The 21,380-nt window shown below is 39.4% G+C and overlaps 1 protein-coding gene across 1 annotated transcript in view; it reads left to right on the top strand.

The window, feature by feature from the left end:
• Positions 1-20,922, top strand: part of LOC136261532 (interaptin-like) — a 41,452-nt gene extending 20,530 nt beyond the window's left edge. Inside the window, exons 11-16 of the mRNA XM_066055545.1 lie at positions 2,051-2,134; positions 2,577-2,651; positions 3,578-3,745; positions 5,104-5,391; positions 13,194-14,193; positions 20,725-20,922. Of these exons, the coding sequence (XP_065911617.1) occupies positions 2,051-2,134; positions 2,577-2,651; positions 3,578-3,745; positions 5,104-5,391; positions 13,194-14,193; positions 20,725-20,750 (1,641 nt within the window). The 3' untranslated portion in view covers positions 20,751-20,922. The remainder of the gene's footprint in view (positions 1-2,050; positions 2,135-2,576; positions 2,652-3,577; positions 3,746-5,103; positions 5,392-13,193; positions 14,194-20,724) is intronic.
• The last annotated feature ends 458 nt before the right edge of the window (positions 20,923-21,380 follow it).

Below are 21,380 nucleotides of genomic sequence, written 5' to 3'. Positions count from 1 at the left end.
TTCTTCTAGCTGAACTCTCTACATGGTGGTTTCTTTGTAGCTGAACTCTCTACAAGGTGACTTCTTCTAGCTGATCTTACTACAAGGTGATTTGTTTGTAGCTGAACTATCTACAAGGAATCTTCTTCTAGCTGAACTCTCTACAGGGTGATTTGTTTGTAGTTGAATTCTGTACAGGTGATTTATTTGTAGCTGAGCTCTTTACAGAATGATTTCTTTGTAGCTGAATTCTCTACAAGGTAACTTCTTCTAACTGATCTTTCTACAGGGCAATTTGTTTGTGGCTGAATTTTCTACAGGGTGATTTCTTTGAAGCTGAATTCTCTACGTGGTGGTTTCTTTGTAGCTGAACTCTACAAGGTGATTTCTTCCAGCTGATCTCTCTACAGGGAGATTTGTTTGTAGCTGAACTCTCTACAAGGTGATTTGTTTGCAGCTGAACTCTCTACATGATGATTTCTTTGTAGCTGAACTCTCTACAAGGTAACTTCTTCTAGCTGAACTCTCTACATGATGGTTTCTTTGTAGCTGAACTCTCTACAAGGTAACTTCTTCTAGCTGAACTCTCTACATGGTGGTTTCTTTGTAGCTGAACTCTCAACAAGGTGACTTCTTCTAGCTGATCTTACTACAGGGTGATTTGTTTGTAGCTGATCTCTCTACAGGGTGACTTGTTTGTAGCTGATCTCTATACAGGTTACTTATTTCTAGCCGATCTCTTGAATTCTCTTCAGGGTGACTGCTCTATTAGGATGACTGCTCTATTAGAGTATCTCGATCTCGCACTTGCTGCACCAAGTTGGATTTCGTGTTATAACTCCGTGGCTTTAAGTCTGATTCTTCTACACCATTGAAGAGCCTTTCTAAAATGATTACTCCATCTGTACAACGATTTTCAAAGCATTACCCCAAGCGGGTTATCTGGTAGGCATGGCGAGCAGTCGTTATTTTATTAGCTAATCTCGATTGCATAATTGTTACACACTGTTGGTTTTTTCATTGTATCTTCCTGGTTTTTAGCTCGATTTCTTTCAAACCACAAAAGGTTTGAGGTTCAATAGTTACCCTATTCACCCACCGATTTTCAGCTTCTTCCCATAAGCGGTTTACCCTGTAGGCGTGACAACATATTGGTGTTATTTTTTGTGAATAATCGCTCATAATGCTTTGCCTGTTTATCGTATTCCAGCCAATGTTGGTACCGCGATGTGCCATTGTACCCTCCTTCTGTGTGCCAAATCTCAAGGCAATTGGATATGGCGTTGGTGTTTTATAGCAGTTTTTGTAAGTGTGCGAAAAGAGGAAGAAAAATAAGAAGAAAAAAAAAAACCAAGAAACTAAGCCAATTTTTGAAGTCGCATATCTCAGGAATGCTTTAAGCGATTTCGCTAAAATTTGGAATGTGGAGTGCTGAAGTTGGAGGGCGTGTCCACAGCAAAAATCGTCTTGTTACATTAAGGCAGCACAGAGCTACGTAGGTGCGAAAATTGCATTTTCTTTATTCCTGTCAATATACTCATGGATGTTGCGCGCTGGCTTCTTGGGCCGCACGACACACTACCGTGTGCCTTTGTATACGTATAATGGTAGGATGCAGCAATCATGCTGGCATAGTTCAGAAATAACATGTGTATGTATACCCTGAAAATTAGGTATTATCTAAACAACTATAAAGCTTTGACAGTAAGAAAATCTGCAATTTACACAATTTTGCCAAAAGTATTGCTGATAGAGCAATCATGCTTTTTTCCTGCACAGTCAGGTAGAATGATGAAATATTCTAATATATATATATAGCAACCAGCTAAAGAATACAGGAGGACTACTAAAACTGAAATAGCAACGTACATAACTATAGGTGTAATGCAGTGATTATTAACAATCTTCTGGTAGGAATAGTAGGTGTTTCTTGTGAGTGTAATAGATGATTTTAATGAGCATAATGGATTTATGCCTAATGTATGAGTTTACATATACATGTATATAGTATTATTATGTATTTTCCGTTTACCAAATTGAGGATAATTTTTTTTACTATTTGGTTTTATAGAGGCATCGGAATCAGGCTTTGCAACAGGTGAAGGAATTAACTGAAGAATTATCATTTGAAAAAGATATTACAAAACAAGCAAGGGTATGCATGGGCTTTTGCCACACACACACACACACACACACACACACACATACACACACACACACACACACACCACACACACACACACACACACACACACACACACACACACACACACACACACACACGCACGCACGCATGCATGCCTAACATAGTCACTACTATACACATGTGATACACACACATGTGCACACATGCACACTACGCCTATACACACACACATGTAAACACATGACCCACCTATATGCATGCATACACATACCACACATACACACCATGCATGCACGCACGCACGCACGCGCGCACACACACACACACATACACACACGCACGCACATTACATACATATCATCTTATACACACATACACTATTATAAATATACACACACCGCACACATACATGCATGCAGTGATCAGTTTTATGTAAATCTTCCATCTGTAGTGTGAAATGGATTACCTGAAGTGTCATATAGAACAGCTATTAACTGATAAAGCATCTTTAGAGCAGCACATGTTGGTGAGTGACACTTATGTTTTAAACTAACCCGTATTGCAGTGTTCACACAAATAGGTATTCTGAAGTACTGCCAATCGTAGAACTGAATTTTACATAAGCTTTAAATTCAGATAGCTAAGTAATTTTTTCCCTACCATATAATAGGAAACTTTGACAGAAGAAATGTTTTCTTCATCAGATTTGACAAACTAAATGTTGACAGAGATCAAAAAATCATAGAACTACATGACTTTTAAGGCACTTATTGAGGGTTTGATGAATTACAAGTTGAAGAATCCACACTTATTTGATCTGTAGCATAATATGTATTTTACAGGCTGTATTGTCATTACTGTACTTCTTTATTTCCAACTGTAAAACTAGCATGTATTGATGCTTAGAACACTTATCCCTACAGCATAGTCCAGAAAACTGTATTTGATTGAACTACAAATGCACAATACTTTTTGCTAATTTATATAATTATATGGTTTCAAATTTCATGAAGCATTCGTCCATTCTCTTAGAAATACAGATTTTATTTACTGACAAGGAGCAAGCTATCTAAACTTTTAGCATACAACGGGAAACTCACCCGCCACAAGAATTGCTGCCATAATGTAACGAGTAATGTGATGTCAGTAGATAAGACAAAAAATGGCCAAGTTATGGTCTTTCATGTGAAGAAGGAAGATAAAGGGATACTTCTTTTATACTTTCAAGGTACAGCGCGAAATTCTGGATTGGAAGGATGTGACAAAGGATGGTAAACCAGAATTTAATTGTGAGCAAAAGGGTGTTTGTAGTTTATACAATTTTTGTGCTATGAGTTGAAAGGAATGCGTAAAATCCATTTTACTGGACTATGTATTATCAGTGCTTACATTAAAAAAAAAAAAAAACAGCTGTGGTTTTAAGGGTTAAAGAGTGTACATGTTTATGTGTAGACTGGTAACAAAGAGAGAGAGGATAGGATAGCTGAGTTAGAGGAGTTCATTAATGATCAGGTCACTGAGTTGGACAAAATGGAGGCAGCGTTGAAACAGACTGTAGCTATTAAGGAAAAAGTGGAAGAAGATTATAAGCAAGTTGATGAACACTACAAATCGGCAAAAGTGTGTATTATGTGTAATGTGTATGACCAACTTGGTGTCACTAACATGTCTAATACAAGTTATTATTTCAAGTGACTAACTAAATATTTAATGTTTCAGATAATTCTGTTTTTTTTAAATATTGCCATATGTGACCCAGTCTGGAAAAACTGGGCTTATTGCCTATTTAAAAGTTTCGAGAAACGCTGGTTTTAAGTATTTAGTGTGTTGTAGCTTGCCAATGGTTGAAGCAATGCGTACCAAATTTTCACACGTTTTGCACCAATTCCTTACCTTCCAGAGCATCCACTGTGCAAGTAGCCAACAACTAAGTTTCCCGCCATTTTAGATAGTTTTTAAACCGAGGTTGACTGTATCAGGCGAGCTGCAAATCGGGTGGAAGGCGGGGACCCTGGAAGGCAGGCAAGATGGTGTTCAAAAATTGAAAAGGAAGGCCAAGGGATGAATTAGGCCATGTTTTGGGCCATTGAGGTCTCAAAACTGGCTAAAATGAAAGGAAATTCACAGCAGAGGTTCTTATTCAACACCACAGAGCTGTACAGCCACATACAGTCATACCCAGGCTGACCAGAGCTCGATTAAGGCCCCACACCACATGTACGGATTGCCACTGGGCTTGGGAAAAGCAGCCAGCAAAACCAGACCACTCAAGTCTAGCTGATTTTGATTGTGGAATTAGATAGTTTATTCATGTAGCTTTGTGTCCTGGGTGAAAAATCGAATCTGCTGACATGGGCGATAAGACCGGTTTTCTCAGACTGGGTCATATATGGAGAAAATCCTGTAGACATTAATAGTAATCTGTAACTTCTGATGTACATTACATTTTAGTAGCCACTGCACTTACTGTACATGTATATATGTACAAATTTCCGAGGTAAGTAATTTTATGGGTTAACAAATTTCAAAGTTTTTGTAGTGTTGTTTTTGTGGATTTTTACTCAGGAACCCTATTATATAGGAGCTAATCTTGATAAACGTTAATGTTTGAGATGAAAATTTTGTGGACAGCTATACAATCGCAAATCCACAAAAAATTGTGCCCCTCAACATATACAGTATCCTGTATAGTGATCAAGTTGGGAACAGGATGAAGGGGACAATTATGATGTCGTACAATCCACTGTGATGGGCACAATGCACACATATACTCATCTACTTACATGTATACATAGTTCTTAAACATACAGTTTGTATGTTTAAATAAACAATTAATATTTTGTGACAAACATAGATAGGTGGATACATATGTACAGGCACACCCATACATGTGTAGGTACATACTATAAAATTAATTACCAATGAATTTACAACATATCACTTGTATATATTGCTTTCGTACGTATGCATGTATGCAGGTTAAAGTAGAAAACTATCATAAAAGATTTATTGACCAAGAGCAAAGTATTAATCAACAAAAACAGTTTCTTGAGCAGAAGGGTAATGAAATTAGTACTCTGATGAGAGAAAAGGAAACTCTGTTGCAAAAAATTAATCATCTGTTGCAAGAAGTGGCTAGACTAATAGATGTTGACACGCAGAATAATCATTTAAGAGATCTTCTGCAAAATGCAGAGCAAAAAATTGAGCAACTGGCAATTGAACTGTGCAGAGTAGAAGAAGAACTTCGAAACAAGGAGTCTATGGTGAGATCATTACTCAAATTGCATGTATTAGTAAACTTGGAGTGAAAACTTGATGTGAATATTAGTTACAAAGTGCAAAGGTTGAGTTACAATGTATTAGTAGTCTCTTAAAATGATATATAACTACCAAATGGAGGGGCATAGTATGTTGAGTGTTCAATCACATACCTTTGTGACCATAGAGAAATTTATATGTGATTAACATATTTTCATCCTACAGTGTAGGTACGTTTATAAAGTACATCAGTACTGGTATATACATAGATAAAAGTTAATCTTCATGAAAATATAGTTAAGCGTTAGTACAGTACAATGTATTTTTGCTTCCTCATTATCTGCTTATGTTGTGGTTTAAGATGTGTTTATACATATGTGCATGCAGGCATCCTCTTGCTTGTAATAAATGTAAATGCTACTATGGTGCAAAACAAGCAATGTATTAAATGCATATTGTGTACACTAAAGAATTATGCAAACTTTACATGCACAAATTCTCAATCAAAATGTATCTACATGCATACATTGGTTATATAAGTATGCATGTATGTATATGTGTGTATCTGCATTTACCAGTGATACTAACCAGTCACAGCAAGCTAAAGGTAAACAGCAGGATGTTATTAATAAGCCATACCATGTAACATTGTGAGCATTTACAGACCTGACACTACCTCATGAGTGATGTATGGAAGTCTAAATGTACTGACTATACAAGTAGACACTACAATGATTGAAGTAGCTATACCTTATTCAGTTTCAAGCTTAGAACTCCATTCTTTTCGCAGCTTAAGAGTATTTTTCTGTTCCAACTCAGAAAGTTGTAATTAACATGACTGCTGGGAAAGAATTTTCATTATGGATCTATTATTTCCATGCACATTAGCTAAAATGACAGAATATTTTGCACGTTATATGTACAGTGTATACGTATAGTGCAATGTACAATGGTTACATCTTAGTGGATGCTATGCACACTCTTAAACCAGTAGTCTATCCTTCTAGCTTTCCCAGTTGTGTTACTAAAGAGATTTTGAAATTATTAGCAATACATATGATCACAATAAACTACATTGTAACTGGTGCATAGGCACTGTTACGCTGGTTGCCATTTACACCCTACTTTCTAACACTGAGTACATACATGGTAGTAATTGTTAGATATTTCTGGTGGGTAGTGAGAGATGGCTAAGTTAGCTTGTGACAGTACTCGCTGGAAAATTTGGACCATGTACAATTATAACAGCTACTGCAGCATGCTCATTAAGCAGCTTTAAATTTTCCTAGTAAACAGACAAGTGGCAAACTCCCTGTAACATGCTGCACTCTGCATCAGGTATGAAATCAACAGTATTTACGGGTATAGTGGCGTTACCTGTAAGGAGTGATATCCTGGTTACAGCATCAATCTAGCATTCGAAGCGCAACGGCATGACCTCGCTGTGGACATACATGTGTTCACTGCTATTCTATTTAACTAACAGCACACGTGAGCATACATACAGAACCTACAATACAACATCATACAATACTACATAGTCAGTCAATCACTGTCCGTGACATCCTCCGGGGGGGGCACATAAGGAATTCACCCACTCTCTCATCCGTTCTTTCCCTCTCCTAGCTGCTTCACGAGTTGGTCTCCTCAATGTTGCAGGGCGGTTCTCATTCTGGATATCCGAAGTCTCCACATTGGGTGGCTTAGCTGTTTCTTCAGTAGCTGTCACTTCAAGAGGATACAAACGTGCAATAGGACGATTTGTCCTTCCAGTTGCCGTACGGATGTTTGTGGAATGAATCAAACCATCTTTTCCCTTATTTACAGACTCAATGACCGCTAGTTTCCAATTCACTCTTGCCGAGTCATCGTGAACCAATACAACGTCACCAACATTGATTTGTTGCTCATTGTTACCAGTGGTCTTGTGCGTTTCTCTTAGAGCGGTCAGATATTCGTGTCTCCATCTACTCCAGAAGTGTTTGATGATGACTGCATGTACTCTCGCTCTGTGTTTGACCTGTGATGCATCTCCAAAATTGGGGTCAGTGATCTCATCATCCTCAGTTGTAACGTGCGGCAGAGTAGTGATTCTCCTACCGTGGAGCAGGTGAGATGGTGTAATTGGTTCTGGGTCACCAACATCTGGAGATGAGTAAGTGAGGGGGCGGTCGTTCAGCAGTGCTTCCACTTCTGCAACAATAGTTTGTAGGCTCTCCATGGTGGCATGTGTTCTGCCTAGAGTTTTCCTTAAGGTGGACTTTGTGAGGCCAATTAGTCGCTCCCAAAAGCCACCGAACCAGGGAGCACGCTTCGGGATAAACTGCCACTGAGTACCTCTGTGGGCAAGTGCTTCTGTTAGATCAGCAGATAAGAACAGACTCTTAAGTTCCTCCGCCGCAGCTAAGTAGGTAGAGCCATTGTCTGATATGAGAAACTTGGGAACAGATCGGCAGCCAGCAAACCTTCGAAAGGCCAGCAGAAAACTCTCCACGCTGAGATCAGAGACAATCTCTAGATGGATTGCCCGTGACACTGCAGAAGTAAAAAGGCAGAGATAGACCTTGCATTCACCCTCCGAAGCTCTGACATATAGGGCACCAGTGAAGTCGACTCCAGTTACAGCAAAGGGATCTGTGGGGCTGACTCGCGACTTCACTAGTGGGGGAGGATCAGGGATGGTGTATGGTTTTCCAGTCATCCTTCTGCATACAACGCATTTTCTAATGATAGATTTGATTCTTTGGCGGCCAGCTGGAATCCAATAGGTTTGTCTCAAAGCTGTAAGGGTCGAATTAACTCCACTGTGAAGTTGAACTGAGTGGGCATTCTTGATGATAAGAACTATAAGAGGATGACGTGATGGTAGAAGATATGGGAATCTAGACAGTGGTGCATTATGAATGCGTCCTCCACAGCGTAGTAGATTGTTACTGTCTAGAAATATTCTTAGTTGGCGTACAAGTGGTGAGCGATTGCCATGAGATTGCAAATTCTGTATTTCATCTGAAAACAAGGTATGTTGTACACTGTGTAACCATTTCAGGTTTGCTGCTTTAAGCTCTAGGGCTGACAGTGGTCTGACTGTTTGTGACGAGATGGATTGTCTACAATTATGTATAAATCGGAGCACGTAGGCTGTAACAGACAGAAGCTTTGAGAGGCTATTAAACCTTGAAATATCAATATGGCCGAGAATACCGACTGGTGCAGTGACTAAGGTGGTGGTTTCTTGCACTACTTCTAGCTCTTCATCTGTAGTCTGGATGTGTAGAACGTCAGACTGTTGCCATGTTGGCCATTGTGTTGGTGAGGAAAGCCATTTTGGGCCATGCTTCCACTGCATTGAGGAGTTGAGAACATCATATGTTGTGCCTCTTGTGAGTAGATCGGCAGGGTTGTCAGCCGATGGGCAGTATCTCCATGTGGTTGAAATGGAGCGTATCTCATTCACACGATGACTGACAAAAGGTTTTAGACTCTTCTTACTATGGCTCCATGAGAGGACAATCTGGCTGTCAGACCAAAGGCAGACAGAGAAACTGGTGTTAAGTGATGTCAAAATGTATGAGCACAGTCGTGCAGCTTTCACAGCTGCCATCAACTCAAGTCTTGGTAATGAATGTGTCTTGATGGGTGCAACTCTGGCCTTCGACATCACGATGTGTGAACTGGATCCAAATTGGAAGTATGCGGCTGCGCCATATGCTCTTGGGCTGGCATCTGCAAAGACGTGTAGAGTTGCTTCAGCATCATGTAATGTAGTGATGCACCTTCGAGGGTATGGCAATGTTGTAGCATGGATTATATCACTAGCAATGGCATTCCAAACTGCATAGAGTTCCTCATCAAGATCACTGTCCCATTTGTGATGTTGTTGCCACAGTTGTTGTATGAATAACTTGGCAGAGATGGTCACTGGAGTGATGAGTCCCAATGGGTCAAAAATGCTAGACGTGCACTTCAGGATAGCATGTTTTGTCTTAGCAGAAGTGAAATTGACAGTTTCTGGCTTGGGTGATGGGTAGATGAGGTCCAACTGTGCATCCCATACTAAACCAAGGACCTTCACTGGATTGCTGGTTTCCATTACATTGTGTTCCCTTGCTACACTCATCAGATGTCTACTATTGGAAGTCCAAGATCGCAGGTTAAAGTTGGCATTGTTCAATAGTGTCCTGGACTCCAAGAAATACTTCATAGCACCTTGTTCAGTGTGACAGCCAGATACCACATTATCCACGTACAAGTTGTGCAAGACGTCATGAGATACTTCTGAGTCCTTCTCTGACAGGTGATAGGTGATTGCGGCATGCAGCATAAATGGAGAGCAGGTGGCTCCAAAAAGTACAACTCTAAACCTGTATGTGATAAAGGGGCTACTTGCATCAGCTGGATCTGATAGCCACAAAAAACGTGTAACATCTCTGTCCGACTGGTCTAGGTGGACATGTAAGAAGGCCTTCTCTATGTCGGATGAGAAGGCAAACTCATGTTGACGAAATCTGAGGAGAATAGTACAGAGGTCCATCAGAAAGGGAGGTCCAGGATCAAGGCAATTGTTCAAGCTGGGAGAAAGAGATGATTGCTTACAGCTACAGTCATATACGATCCTGATTGGTGTGGTAGAGGACTCCTTTTTGACAGGATGGTGTGGAATGTAATGTGTAGTTGTGGCTGTATGTTCAAGGTTATTGACTACCCTCTCAATGAACCCCCTCCTTTCCTGATCTTCAATGATGGTGTTACACATTCTCAGGAGATTGGGTGTCTTCGCTAGTCTGTAAGCCATTGATCTGGTTCGCCTAGCACAGATGGCATAATTGGAGGGGAGAGGTGGGTGATCTTTCTTCCACGGAAACTTAAGAGTGTAGGAGCCGTCCATCTGCTTAGTCACTTTAGTGTTCAGATAATTCTGTAAAAACTCTGCATCTGAATTCTGTGTAGTAGTAGTTCCCATAGACTCTACTTTCCAGAAGGTATTGTAGTCTGTGTCCTCTGTGATACATGAGAGGCTTGAAATTTGGACGCATGATGTACTGATAGACTGAGGGAGGGGTAGTGGGCCTGACAGGAGGTAACCCAGTCTGGACTCCACAGCCGTTGGGCCATCACCACGAACCACCGTGTCCTGAATGAAGCGCCAGTAAAAGTCTGCTCCGATGAGTACAGAGATATCAAAGTTTTCATCATTTGTCACTGGATGAGCTAATGGTAAGTGTTGTAAATACGAGAGCTGGTTCAAGTGAGTACGTACTGAGTTTCGTACTGGAGCAGCCAGTTTGGGAATGATTAAGACACTCACTAATATTTTAGCTTCGTTCAGTGTATGGACAAATATGGATGCTACTGCTAGACTCTTAACGGCAGACACTTGAGCACCGAAGGAGGAAACAGATATATTCTCATGACCAGTTGGTTGGAGTTGAAGTTCATCAGCAAGGTCCTGCGTGATGAAGGAACGCTGAGCACCTTCGTCGAAGAGAATATGACCTTCTACTGTGAGGGATCCATTTGATACATCAGCAATGGCAGTCTTCAGTAAACAAACACTTGTGTGCAACGCTGATAGTGATGCGGTGGTCACTGCTGTTTGTAGCTGTTCAGTTGTGGTCGTAGCATTAGCTGTCTGACTTTGCTGTGACATACTCTTGGGTGTCACATCTTTGTGTGGAATTGAAGGTGGCTTGTCAGCTGTTGTGAAGGCATGGCATAAACTGGTATGATGCTTTCTGTGGCAATCCTTACAAGTGAACTTCGAAGCGCACTGGGACACCTTATGACGTGCGAGACAGTTGTAGCAGAGGTTGGCATTTTTTACGATAGCCAGGTGTTCTTTATGACATGTAATTGTAGTACACTATCCAGGTTTATGTGCACCCTTACAAAAAATACAACTGAGACTCTTTCTGGGCCTTTCCTGAGATGCTCCTCGGTTGTAATTGGCACCAGTGTGAAAGGAGCTTGTAGTTGGCAAGGAGCTAGCATGAGAATTGTGTCTACGACCAGATTGTTGGCCTGCTTCAAAAATCCTTATCTCTTTTAGCTAGCCAGCAGCTCATCAATAGTCCATTGCGAATCATAATGGTCTCGTGCCATGTGTATCTTCGTTTCAGGTGCTAGTTTATTCAGGATCACAGATGTTAATAGAGCACCATATGTCTCCGGGGGCTGATCAAGTGCAGATAATGCTCTCATATTGATGTTGATCGTGTTGTAAAATGACTGTAGGCTGGTTAGATTGTGTGAAGGAGCGGAAATGTTCAGCAGGGCATCCATATGTGCATTAACCAGCTTGAAGTTTTGGCCATATTTCTCCTTTAGAAGTTCAACTGAATGTCCGTAGTTGATGTCTGATAGTGGGAAGCCATTAATGACGTCAGCTGCATCTCCTTGCAGTTGAGAACGTAAGTAGTTGAGTTTCTGTACACCTGAGAGATGTGGGTTACAGTCAACCGCAGCAGAGAAACTGTCCCAAAATGTCTGCCAGTCCAAAGGGTTACCACTGAATGTCGGTAAAGCGAGTTTGGGAAGTCTACTGTGACTGTAGTGAGTACTGTCTGTACGTGCAATCTCATCCCTATTGTGTGTAGTGGAAACAGAATGTACTGGCTTCTTAACTACTTCTGGTTCATGTGTAAGTGTCTACAGCGGCACTAATTAATTCACGAGACTCACGTGATTGTGATTCCTCAGCAGTTCCATGTGGGGCTGGTGGAGGCTGACTGGCTCGCTTGACGAACTCCTCAAGAAATGTGATGCGCACCTCCAGTGTAGTCAAGTACGTGTCGGCGTCACAAATTTCTGTTTCCAGCTCCGTTTTTTCTTCAATGGCTGCCACGATCGTATCATCTAGCTTTTCAATCTGGCCTCTCTTCGCTGTTAGTTGCGTGGCAGTTGTGGCGGCTAATAATCTTCGGGATTCTGGGGTTGAGTTGAGGTTTACGGTCTTAAGCTCCGTGGAAAGAACGTCGTCCACCTTTGTCAGGAGTTTAGTCACACTTCCCTTGAGTCCACGTCGTTTCGCTCAGAGGCGTTGCGCTTCATCCATACTGACGAATTTCAATCACAGCACCAAATGACGGGTATAGTGGCATTACCTGTAAGGAGTGATATCCTGGTTACAGCACCAAATGACGGGTATAGTGGTGTTACCTGTAAGGAGTGATATCCTGGTTACAGCATCAATCTAGCATTCGAAGCGCAACGGCATGACCTCGCTGTGGACGTACATGTGTTCACTGCTATTCTATTTAACTAACAGCACACGTGAGCATACATACAGAACCCACAATACAACATCATACAATACTACATAGTCAGTCAATCACTGTCCGTGACAAGTATAAATGATGTAGCTATACATGTTGTTTAACTTGTATACGTGTTCATGCACCACCATACTTATTTTATTTCACTTAAGTCCTGTACGTTAATAGAAGTGAACAGGTATTGCCATCACAACAAAGTAGCTATTTTATTGTTCAACCAAAGCTGCATGAGCTTTTTTTTACACATTTCTTTTATATAAACTCCAACCATTGATGCTAGAATTATTTCACTACTGACCATAAAATACCTGATAAATGGTGCCAAGCATCAACGCATATGGCAAACCTGTCATTCATCATGCTGCCTAGAAAATAATTAAATCCTTTTCATTAAATGTATGACATTGCTTTACACTGCTTCATAAATTGAAAGATATTTTAGCCATACCTTGACCTGTACTGTTACCATTAGGATCCTCCAGTACTACTAATATGTATAAAGTCATTAACTGTAGCTGCTTTTTTGAATAATGTAGTTAAAGAAAATTGAATTGGAGAAGGCAAGAGAATTGGAGCTTACTGATGTAGTGGATTTAGACATAGAAATAGGGAGTGGTTCAGTTGGATTTGTTAAAGAGGTGTTGCTATATGGAACTAGATGTGCAGCTAAAGATGTTCATAAGCTTCTAGTTGAAAATGTTGGGAAGAAGCAATTTGAACATGTAAAGAAGAAGTTCCTAAAAGAATGTGATATCTATAGTAAATTGTCTCACCCAAACATAGTACAATTTCTTGGCATTTTCAATCCTAGCCAAGATGCAAAACTACCATGGCTTGTGATGGAAAAATTGGCTACTAATTTGACTAGCTTTCTTAAAAGATATAATTTCCATCAGGTTTCTCACTTTGTAAAAATTTCCATGCTTCTTGATGTTTCTCTGGGTATTCAATATCTCCATGCTAAAAACATTATTCACAGAGACCTGTCCTCTAATAATATTTTATTAACAAAGTACTTGACAGCCAAGATTGCTGATCTTGGAGTGGCTAAAATGATTGATCCTACACTGAACAAAACACACACACTGGCTCCTGGTACTCAAGCATTTATGCCTCCTGAGGCACTCTCAGTTAAACCACATTATGGTAAACCAGTTGATGTGTTTTCACTGGGGTGTGTGATGATACATGTGATGACCCATGAGTTTCCCATTCCATTGGATCAAGTGCAAACTGATCCTTTAACAGGGAAGGTGACAGCATTTACAGAAACCGAAAGAAGAACAAAATACTTGAAAGCAATTCCTAAGTCTTTTTCTCTAAAAGGCATGGTTTATAAGTGCTTGGACAATATTCCGGAATCAAGGATTGTTATTGCTGAAGTTGTTAAGCAAGTGGCTGAGTTACAAGCTACCTGTGAAGAGAGCCAGACTAAAGATGTACTAGAATTACATGCAAGACTTTCAATGAGGGTTCAAGAAATGGAAGCTGCCCTAAATGAAAAAGAACAAATTGTTTCCAAGTTAAAATGTGCAGGTTAGATTTTTATGTTTGTTTTTGCATCTAAAAATAAATTTACTTATACTTGCATAAATACAATTGATATGTAATCTTAATGCCCATTGTGTTGTTTTACTTTGAAACATGATACTTGAATCCACCAAAACTAGATCTATTATCATTATACAGTAAAAGAGTACTGTATATTAAGAATCATGAAACTTTGAGCTTTTGTGGCCAAAAATATCACCCCAAAGCCAGCCTCACAGTACTTCATGGTGCTTTGGCACAGTACTGGTCAATGCTTCCAGTAGGTTACTCAAAATTTTATTTTTTTATTCAGTGGAATTTTCTGCTGACTGATTGACTAACTGACTGACGCCTTCAGACAAGTAATTTCAATAATGATTAAGGTTATGGGTTTATTTTTCATTGTTAACTCAACAGATGCCACTGCAGATGTATAACGCACACATCATGGAATTACCTCTGTCCTCATTTGTGTTCAATTTCTCTTCAGTGACAGCTCAAGGTGTTGATTCATGGTAGTGCATAGCGGCTTTCCTATGTTTGTAACGGTTAACTGGATTGATTGCAGAGGCAATTCTTAAACTGCTCTTCATTTGTAATGCTGTGTAACAGGTGGAAAATAGCTGAAAACAAAGAGTCATTACTTAACTTTTCAGTAATCGATTGCATTCAGATGTGAAAATAATTTAATGCATGCCTAGCATCATTCTTCCGTTTTATGCGGTTTCAGCAACTATAATTATGTAATTAAAAAGTATAAAAGAGAAAATTAGGAATTTAAAAAAGTTGGATTAGGGATCAAGAAAGAAGTAGTGAAACAAGGGAATAGCTAAAATGTAGTAAAACAAGAAAGATTACCTATACCTGCAGATATAACAGTGGACATTTATAACCATGACTGAATCAGGGATCAAGACACATGGTTGTGTTGTGTAGCCCAAGAAGCCGGTGCGCCACACCATTGAGTATATTGACAGGAAGAAAGAAAATGCCATTTTCACACATATGTAGCTCCGTGATCCTTTATCCGATTGGAACCAAATTTGCTACAGAAGTGACTGTGTGGTAGGGGAGTCTACAAACAAAATTTGAAGAAAATTGCTTCAGCAATTTCCGAGATAAAGTGTCAGGTTTTTTTCTTTGTCTTTTTTTCTTTTTTTACTTCTTTTCGCACTCTTTGCAAAATCCAGGGGTGGATCCAGGAGCTGGCAAGGGGAGGGACAAAACAGGCTAAGTTGTAGGTGGTTGGGGAAAGCCAGATTCTTTTGTTAGTTGCTGCATTTTTGAAGCAGCAAATAACCATCTCTTAGTAGTGTCTCACTGTTGATTTTTGACATTTTGGCTTTTGCAGATGGTTGTGGAGCTTTAAAAGCTATATAAAAGGTTATGGATCCCTTAAACAACAGCAACACAATAAATATTTTCAGAGGCGCTTAGTACGCATGAAGGTGCCGGAGGACAATTTCACAGCTAGTTTGCAATTGACTTTGGTTTCAGGTGAATTTGTAATAAGCCTGTTGCTATTGTTCCAGCAGTCATGTGAATAAAAATAAAACTTAGACAAAAAAGGTCCTAACCATTGTACTACATGGCCCCCAGCTATCCATCTCCCTTAGTTTCTACCTTATATGTCTCCAAGTGGAGTAACTTCTATTGAAGGTGAAGAAGAAACCAAAGCTGAACCCGACCCTACCCCTAACACTAGAACTACTTTTTGTGTCCCCTAAAGTTGAATGCTCGGGGCAACCTACTAGATGCATCCCCTAAAATTGGATGCTCGGGACAACCTACTAGACGTGTGCCCTAAAGTTGAATACTCGGGGTAACCTACTAGATGCATGCCCTAAAGTTGAATACTCGGGGCATAGCATACAATTAGTGTGTTTGATAGTGAGAATCTAGTGGACTGCCAGAACAATAGCCCTGAAAAAATGTTTCCGGCTGCCGGAACAATAGCAACTTTGTTGTAATAAATGCCACTAAAATGTGCATATCGTTTTCATGGGTTGATCTAGCCCTGACATAAAGTTTAATATTTTAATCAGGAGTATGGTTCCTCCAAAGAGGTGAGGGGGGGAATTTGCCCCAAATGCCCCATCCTGGATCCACCATTGAAATCTACCATAAAATACAAACACGTACTCTGATCAAGCTGAAATTTGGTACACTTAAAGGCTTATTAAAGCAAATCTCAGTACTAAGTTTGGTGGGAATCCGATGAACATTCACGGAGTTATGACCAATTATTCATGTAAAATAAGATCGAACTTCTGTCACGCCCACAGGGTAAACCTCTTGAAGGAATGAGCTGAAAGTTGATATGTAGATAGAGTAACCATTCAGGATTGCTTTGTTGTGGTTTGAAAGGAATCCAGATAAAGGCCATGGAGATATGACGCAAAACCCAATCTTTGTCACAATTACGCGATCAAGTTTTATGAATAAAAATATATTAGTTTTCATGCCTACCAGGCAAACCGCTTAGAGCAATGCGCTTAAAATTGGTATGTAGCTGGAATGATCATCATAGAAAGTCCCTGCAGTAGTACAGAAGAATTGGAATACAAACCACTTAGTTATGATTCGAAAGCCAACTACATGTAGCAAAAGAAAGATGGAGATACTCTAATAGAACAGTCACCCTGTAGAGAGTACAACTGCAAATAATTCGCTCTAGTGATTCAGACCATTACAAGTCACCCTGTAGGAAGATCAGCTTGAAACCAATCACCCTGTAGAGAAGTTCAGCTACAAGCAAGTCACCCTGTAGAGAGCTCAGCTAAAAACAAATCACCCTGTAGAGAGTTTAGCTAGAAAAACTCACCCTGTAGAGAGATCAACCAGAAACAGCTCATCCTGTAGAAATATCAGCTACAAACAAGTCACCATGTAGAGAGTTCTGCTACAAACAAATCACCCCAGAGAGTTCAGCCACAAACAAATCACTCTGTAGAGAGTTCAGCTACAAACAAATTAGGTAGATCAGCTAGACACAAGTCACCCTGTAGAGTGATTAACTAGAAATGATTTACCCTGCAGAGAGATCAGCTAGAACCAAGTCACCATGTAGAGAGTTAAGCAACAAATAAGTCACCCTGTAGAGAGATCAGCCAGAAACAAGTCACCCTGTAGAGAGTTCATCTAAAAGAAAGTCATCCTGTGGAGAGTTCAGTCACCCTGTAGAGAGATCAGCTACAAAAAAAATCACACTGTAGAGAGATTAGCTAGAAACAGTTTACTCTGTAGAGAGATCAGCTAGAAGCAAGTCACCCTGTAGAGAGTTCGGCTACATACAGTTCACCCTGTAGAGAGTTCAGCTATAAACAAGTCACCCCGGAGAGAGAGACTAGAAACAAGTCACCCTGTATAAAGTTCAACTATACTTTAAGTCACCCTGTAGAGAGTTAGCTTAAAACAAGTCACCGTGTAGAAAGTTCAGCTACAAAAAACTCACCCTATAGAGAGATCAGCAACAAACAAATGGCACTGTAGAGAGATCAACTAGAAAAAGTTACCCATCAGCTAGAAATGAGTTACCCTGTAGAAAGATCAGCTGGAACCAAGTCACCATGTAGAGAGTTCAGCTACAAACAAATCTCCCTGTATGGAGATCAGCTAGAAACAAGTCACCCTGTAGAGAGAACAGCTACAAACAAGTCATCCTGTAGTGAGTTCACCTACAAACGAGCCACCCGTAGAAAGATCAGCTACAAAAAATATCACACTGTAGAGAGATCAGCCAGAAAATGAGAGTTTAGCTGCAAACAAATCACACTGTAGAGAGATCAGCTACAAACAAAATTATCAGCTAGAAAAAATGTAGAGAGTTCAGTTGCAAACAAATCACCCTGTAGAGAGTTTATAGCTACAAACACGTCACCCTGTAGATATTTCAGCTAGATTCAAATCACTCTGTAGAGAAATTAGTTAGAAACAAATCACCTGTAGAGAAATCAGGTCACCGTGTAGAGAGATCAAGTCATCATATAGAGAGTTCAGCTACAAATCAGAGTGATCAGTTAAAGCAGAGTTCAGCTATAAACAAATTACTATGTTAGATCAGCTAGAAACAACTCACCCTTTATAGAAATCAGCTAGAAACAAGTCACCCTGTAGAGAGTTCCACACACAAATCATGCTGTAGAGAGATCAGCTACAAAAAAAGGTCATCCTGTGGAGAGATCAGCTAGAAACTATTTACCATGTAGAGAATTCAGCTACATACAAATTTAAACACCCTATAGAGAGTTCAGCTTTAAACAAGTCATCCTGTGAAAAAATCAGCTAGAAATAAGTCACCATGTAAAGAGATCAGCTGCAAACAAATCATCCCGTAGAGAGTTCATCTACATTTTATGTATGTCACCATGTAGAGAGTTCAGCTGGATTTCAAGTCACCCAGTGGAGATCAACTACTACAAACCAGTTATCCTGTAGAAAAGAAATGGCATGTAATAATTTCAAATTTTGTATAATCACTTATAAAATCAAAATTTTCTTCTTTCTCTGTAATAAAGAAAAAAAACACAGGTTAAAATAACCCCAAAGCTGGCAATAAGACGGCCTTGGTGTAGGCAAATACAAAAAGAAGTGATATCTAATTAAAACACCCAAGCTGTAAATAAGGTGCGGCTCCCAAAAAGGCTATGGTGAAAAAAGATGTGAAATCCAAGGTGGCAGCCAAGAAATGGTTGTGATGGTAGGTTAATGGTAAAAATTTTAGTAACGACAATTCAGGTGGTACTGCTTGGTCTTGGCACCAAATTCACCTGAGTTGTCGTTATTAAAATTTTTACCATTAACCTACCACCACAGCCATTTGGCTGCCACCTTGGATTTTGCATCTTTTCTCACCATGGCCTTTGTGGGGCCACAACTTTTTTTACATTCTGTTTAAAATTTCTTCTGGATTTTGTGCAAACAGTCTTACGTATTTCCATTTGAACATTTCAAATAAATCCTAAACAGAAGAGCATCAAATCCTCAGGCACATGAAGTTTTGTATAATGAAATCTGGAAGTGCACCAAAAAAATTTGTATTAGAATATTGCACCGAGGCATACTATAATGAAGTTTATTGTTTAGTCACATCTTAACATGTTGGTTGCTGTGACCCACCCCTGGGAGTAGTGGCAACTGCCACTATCTATTGAGGATTCAACTACACATATGTGCTCATATATACACATTTATTTGCCTAGCTATCCACCCTTCCACCGCACCAAGCTCTATCATTGCCTACTCTTTGCCTAATGCTAATTACATAACATTTTCCACAAAGCCGGTAGTGTACATAACAATACACAACAATCATGCAACAAGAACACAATGATACCATAATAGTAAATGAGGATACATGAGATCATGCATGACATGACAGAATATAGATTATATAATATATCAATGGCGGATCCAGGACGGGGCATTTGGGGCAAATGCCCCCCCCCTCACCTTGTGGAGGAGCTGGCCATAGCTAGCAGGCTAGCTACTTCTGATTAGGCCAATGAAACTTGATTAGCAGTTTCGCGTCATCGCCCGCATTCTTTTGATACACCCGCATGGGATTTCATTATTGGAATTTCAGATTGAAATACTCTAATAGAGCAGTCACTTTTACTCTAATGAAGCAATCAGCTATACTCTAATGGAAAAATCATTTGTTATATGGATTAGTAATGTACTTTAGCTATTTAATGCAAGAGTAATCAATGTAGATCTCACTTTTTTTGGCAGAAATCTTCATGTTTGGGATGTGTGTTGTGCTTTTGGAAAATAATGAATAATGAATAATAACCGCCCGCCCTCATCAAATTTTCAAAAATCTGAGCGAGAAACTGGTAATCAAGTTTCATTGGCCTTACAATACTAAACTTTGCCAGGCCAAGATCAATTTTACTATAAAACTCATTAAAATATGTACATTTTAGTAGCATTTGGCTGAATCAAAGCAAACCAGCCAAACTAGTTGTAAAATTGTTACCCACCACCTTCGTGCGTACTAAACGCCTCTAAAAATAATTATCGTGTTGATGTTGTTTATTAGGAATTCGAAGCCTTTTGAACAGCTTTTAAGACTTCACAACCATCTGCAAAGGCCAAAATTCAACAGTGAGACACTGTAGAGAGGTGAATATTTGCTGCTTCAAAAATGCACCAACTAACGAGAATCTGGCTCCTACTATTTGTGTCCCTCCCCTTGCCAGCTCCTGGATCCGCCCCTGTATATCGTAGAGAGAATGAGTTATATATGTGCAAGTTTTTAAAATGATTGACATACACATGCAATTCATTTTGTCTGTTGCAAATCTTGCACAGCGGAAGACTGTTTTTGCAGTTTTGCTTTTAAACCCAAATTAATATATTCTGGCATAATTCTGCTAATTTCCTGCTCTTCATATGATACCAATAAGCATAATCAGCTAGGTACAATTATAAAACTGTCAATGAATTTTTGTATAGTAGCTAGGAAAATCTGAAGACTGCATTAATTACAATCCTTGTTAATACAGTACTTAAGATGTAATTTTATTTTTGTAGGGCCAAATAATACTACTCCAAGCTGAACTTGCACCTATTGGATGAGTTTCTTTAGTGATTGTAAAATGTATGTATACATGATGTATGTATATTTGTAAACTAAAGAGTTCCTTTATTTGTGTGGCTATATACATATGTAATTATCATTAACTTTTCCTAGTTATAATTGTGTGGAAGGAATTTAGTTAGTTAGTAGAAGTGTACAGTATGTAATTGTTATTTATTTAATTAATTAAAGTTCTGAAAAAGACTATAGCAAACTAATTTATATAATTAAAAACTTACTCTCTTGCCAATAAGTGTCTATAATATGTTGGGTTAAAAGAAATAACATTTCAGCCTTGTAATGACAGGAAAAGTGTATCCATTACCAGTATCCATTACGTTACAGAAAAAAACCATATATTTCCATAGAAACTTTATGGTAAGAACTTTGATTGGTCTCAGTTGGTTATAAATTTGAGAAATCAGCTCAACGCGAACATACTATAGTAATGTCTTAAAAAGAAATGGTCTCCAAAGCATAGGGAGTATCTCCAAAGCATAGGGAGTATCTCCAAAGCATAAGTAGTACTTCCAGTCATCAAAAATTTACAAAAGTTTTTTCTAGTGGTAGTATTGGCTAGCCTGCTTCTTGTATAGCTTCAAACCATTGG

This window comes from Dysidea avara, chromosome 7, assembly GCF_963678975.1.
Source record: "Dysidea avara chromosome 7, odDysAvar1.4, whole genome shotgun sequence".
In the NCBI taxonomy this organism is placed as follows: domain Eukaryota; kingdom Metazoa; phylum Porifera; class Demospongiae; order Dictyoceratida; family Dysideidae; genus Dysidea; species Dysidea avara.
Note: the sequence above shows the minus strand (reverse complement) of the source record. Positions and strands in the feature narration are given on the sequence as shown.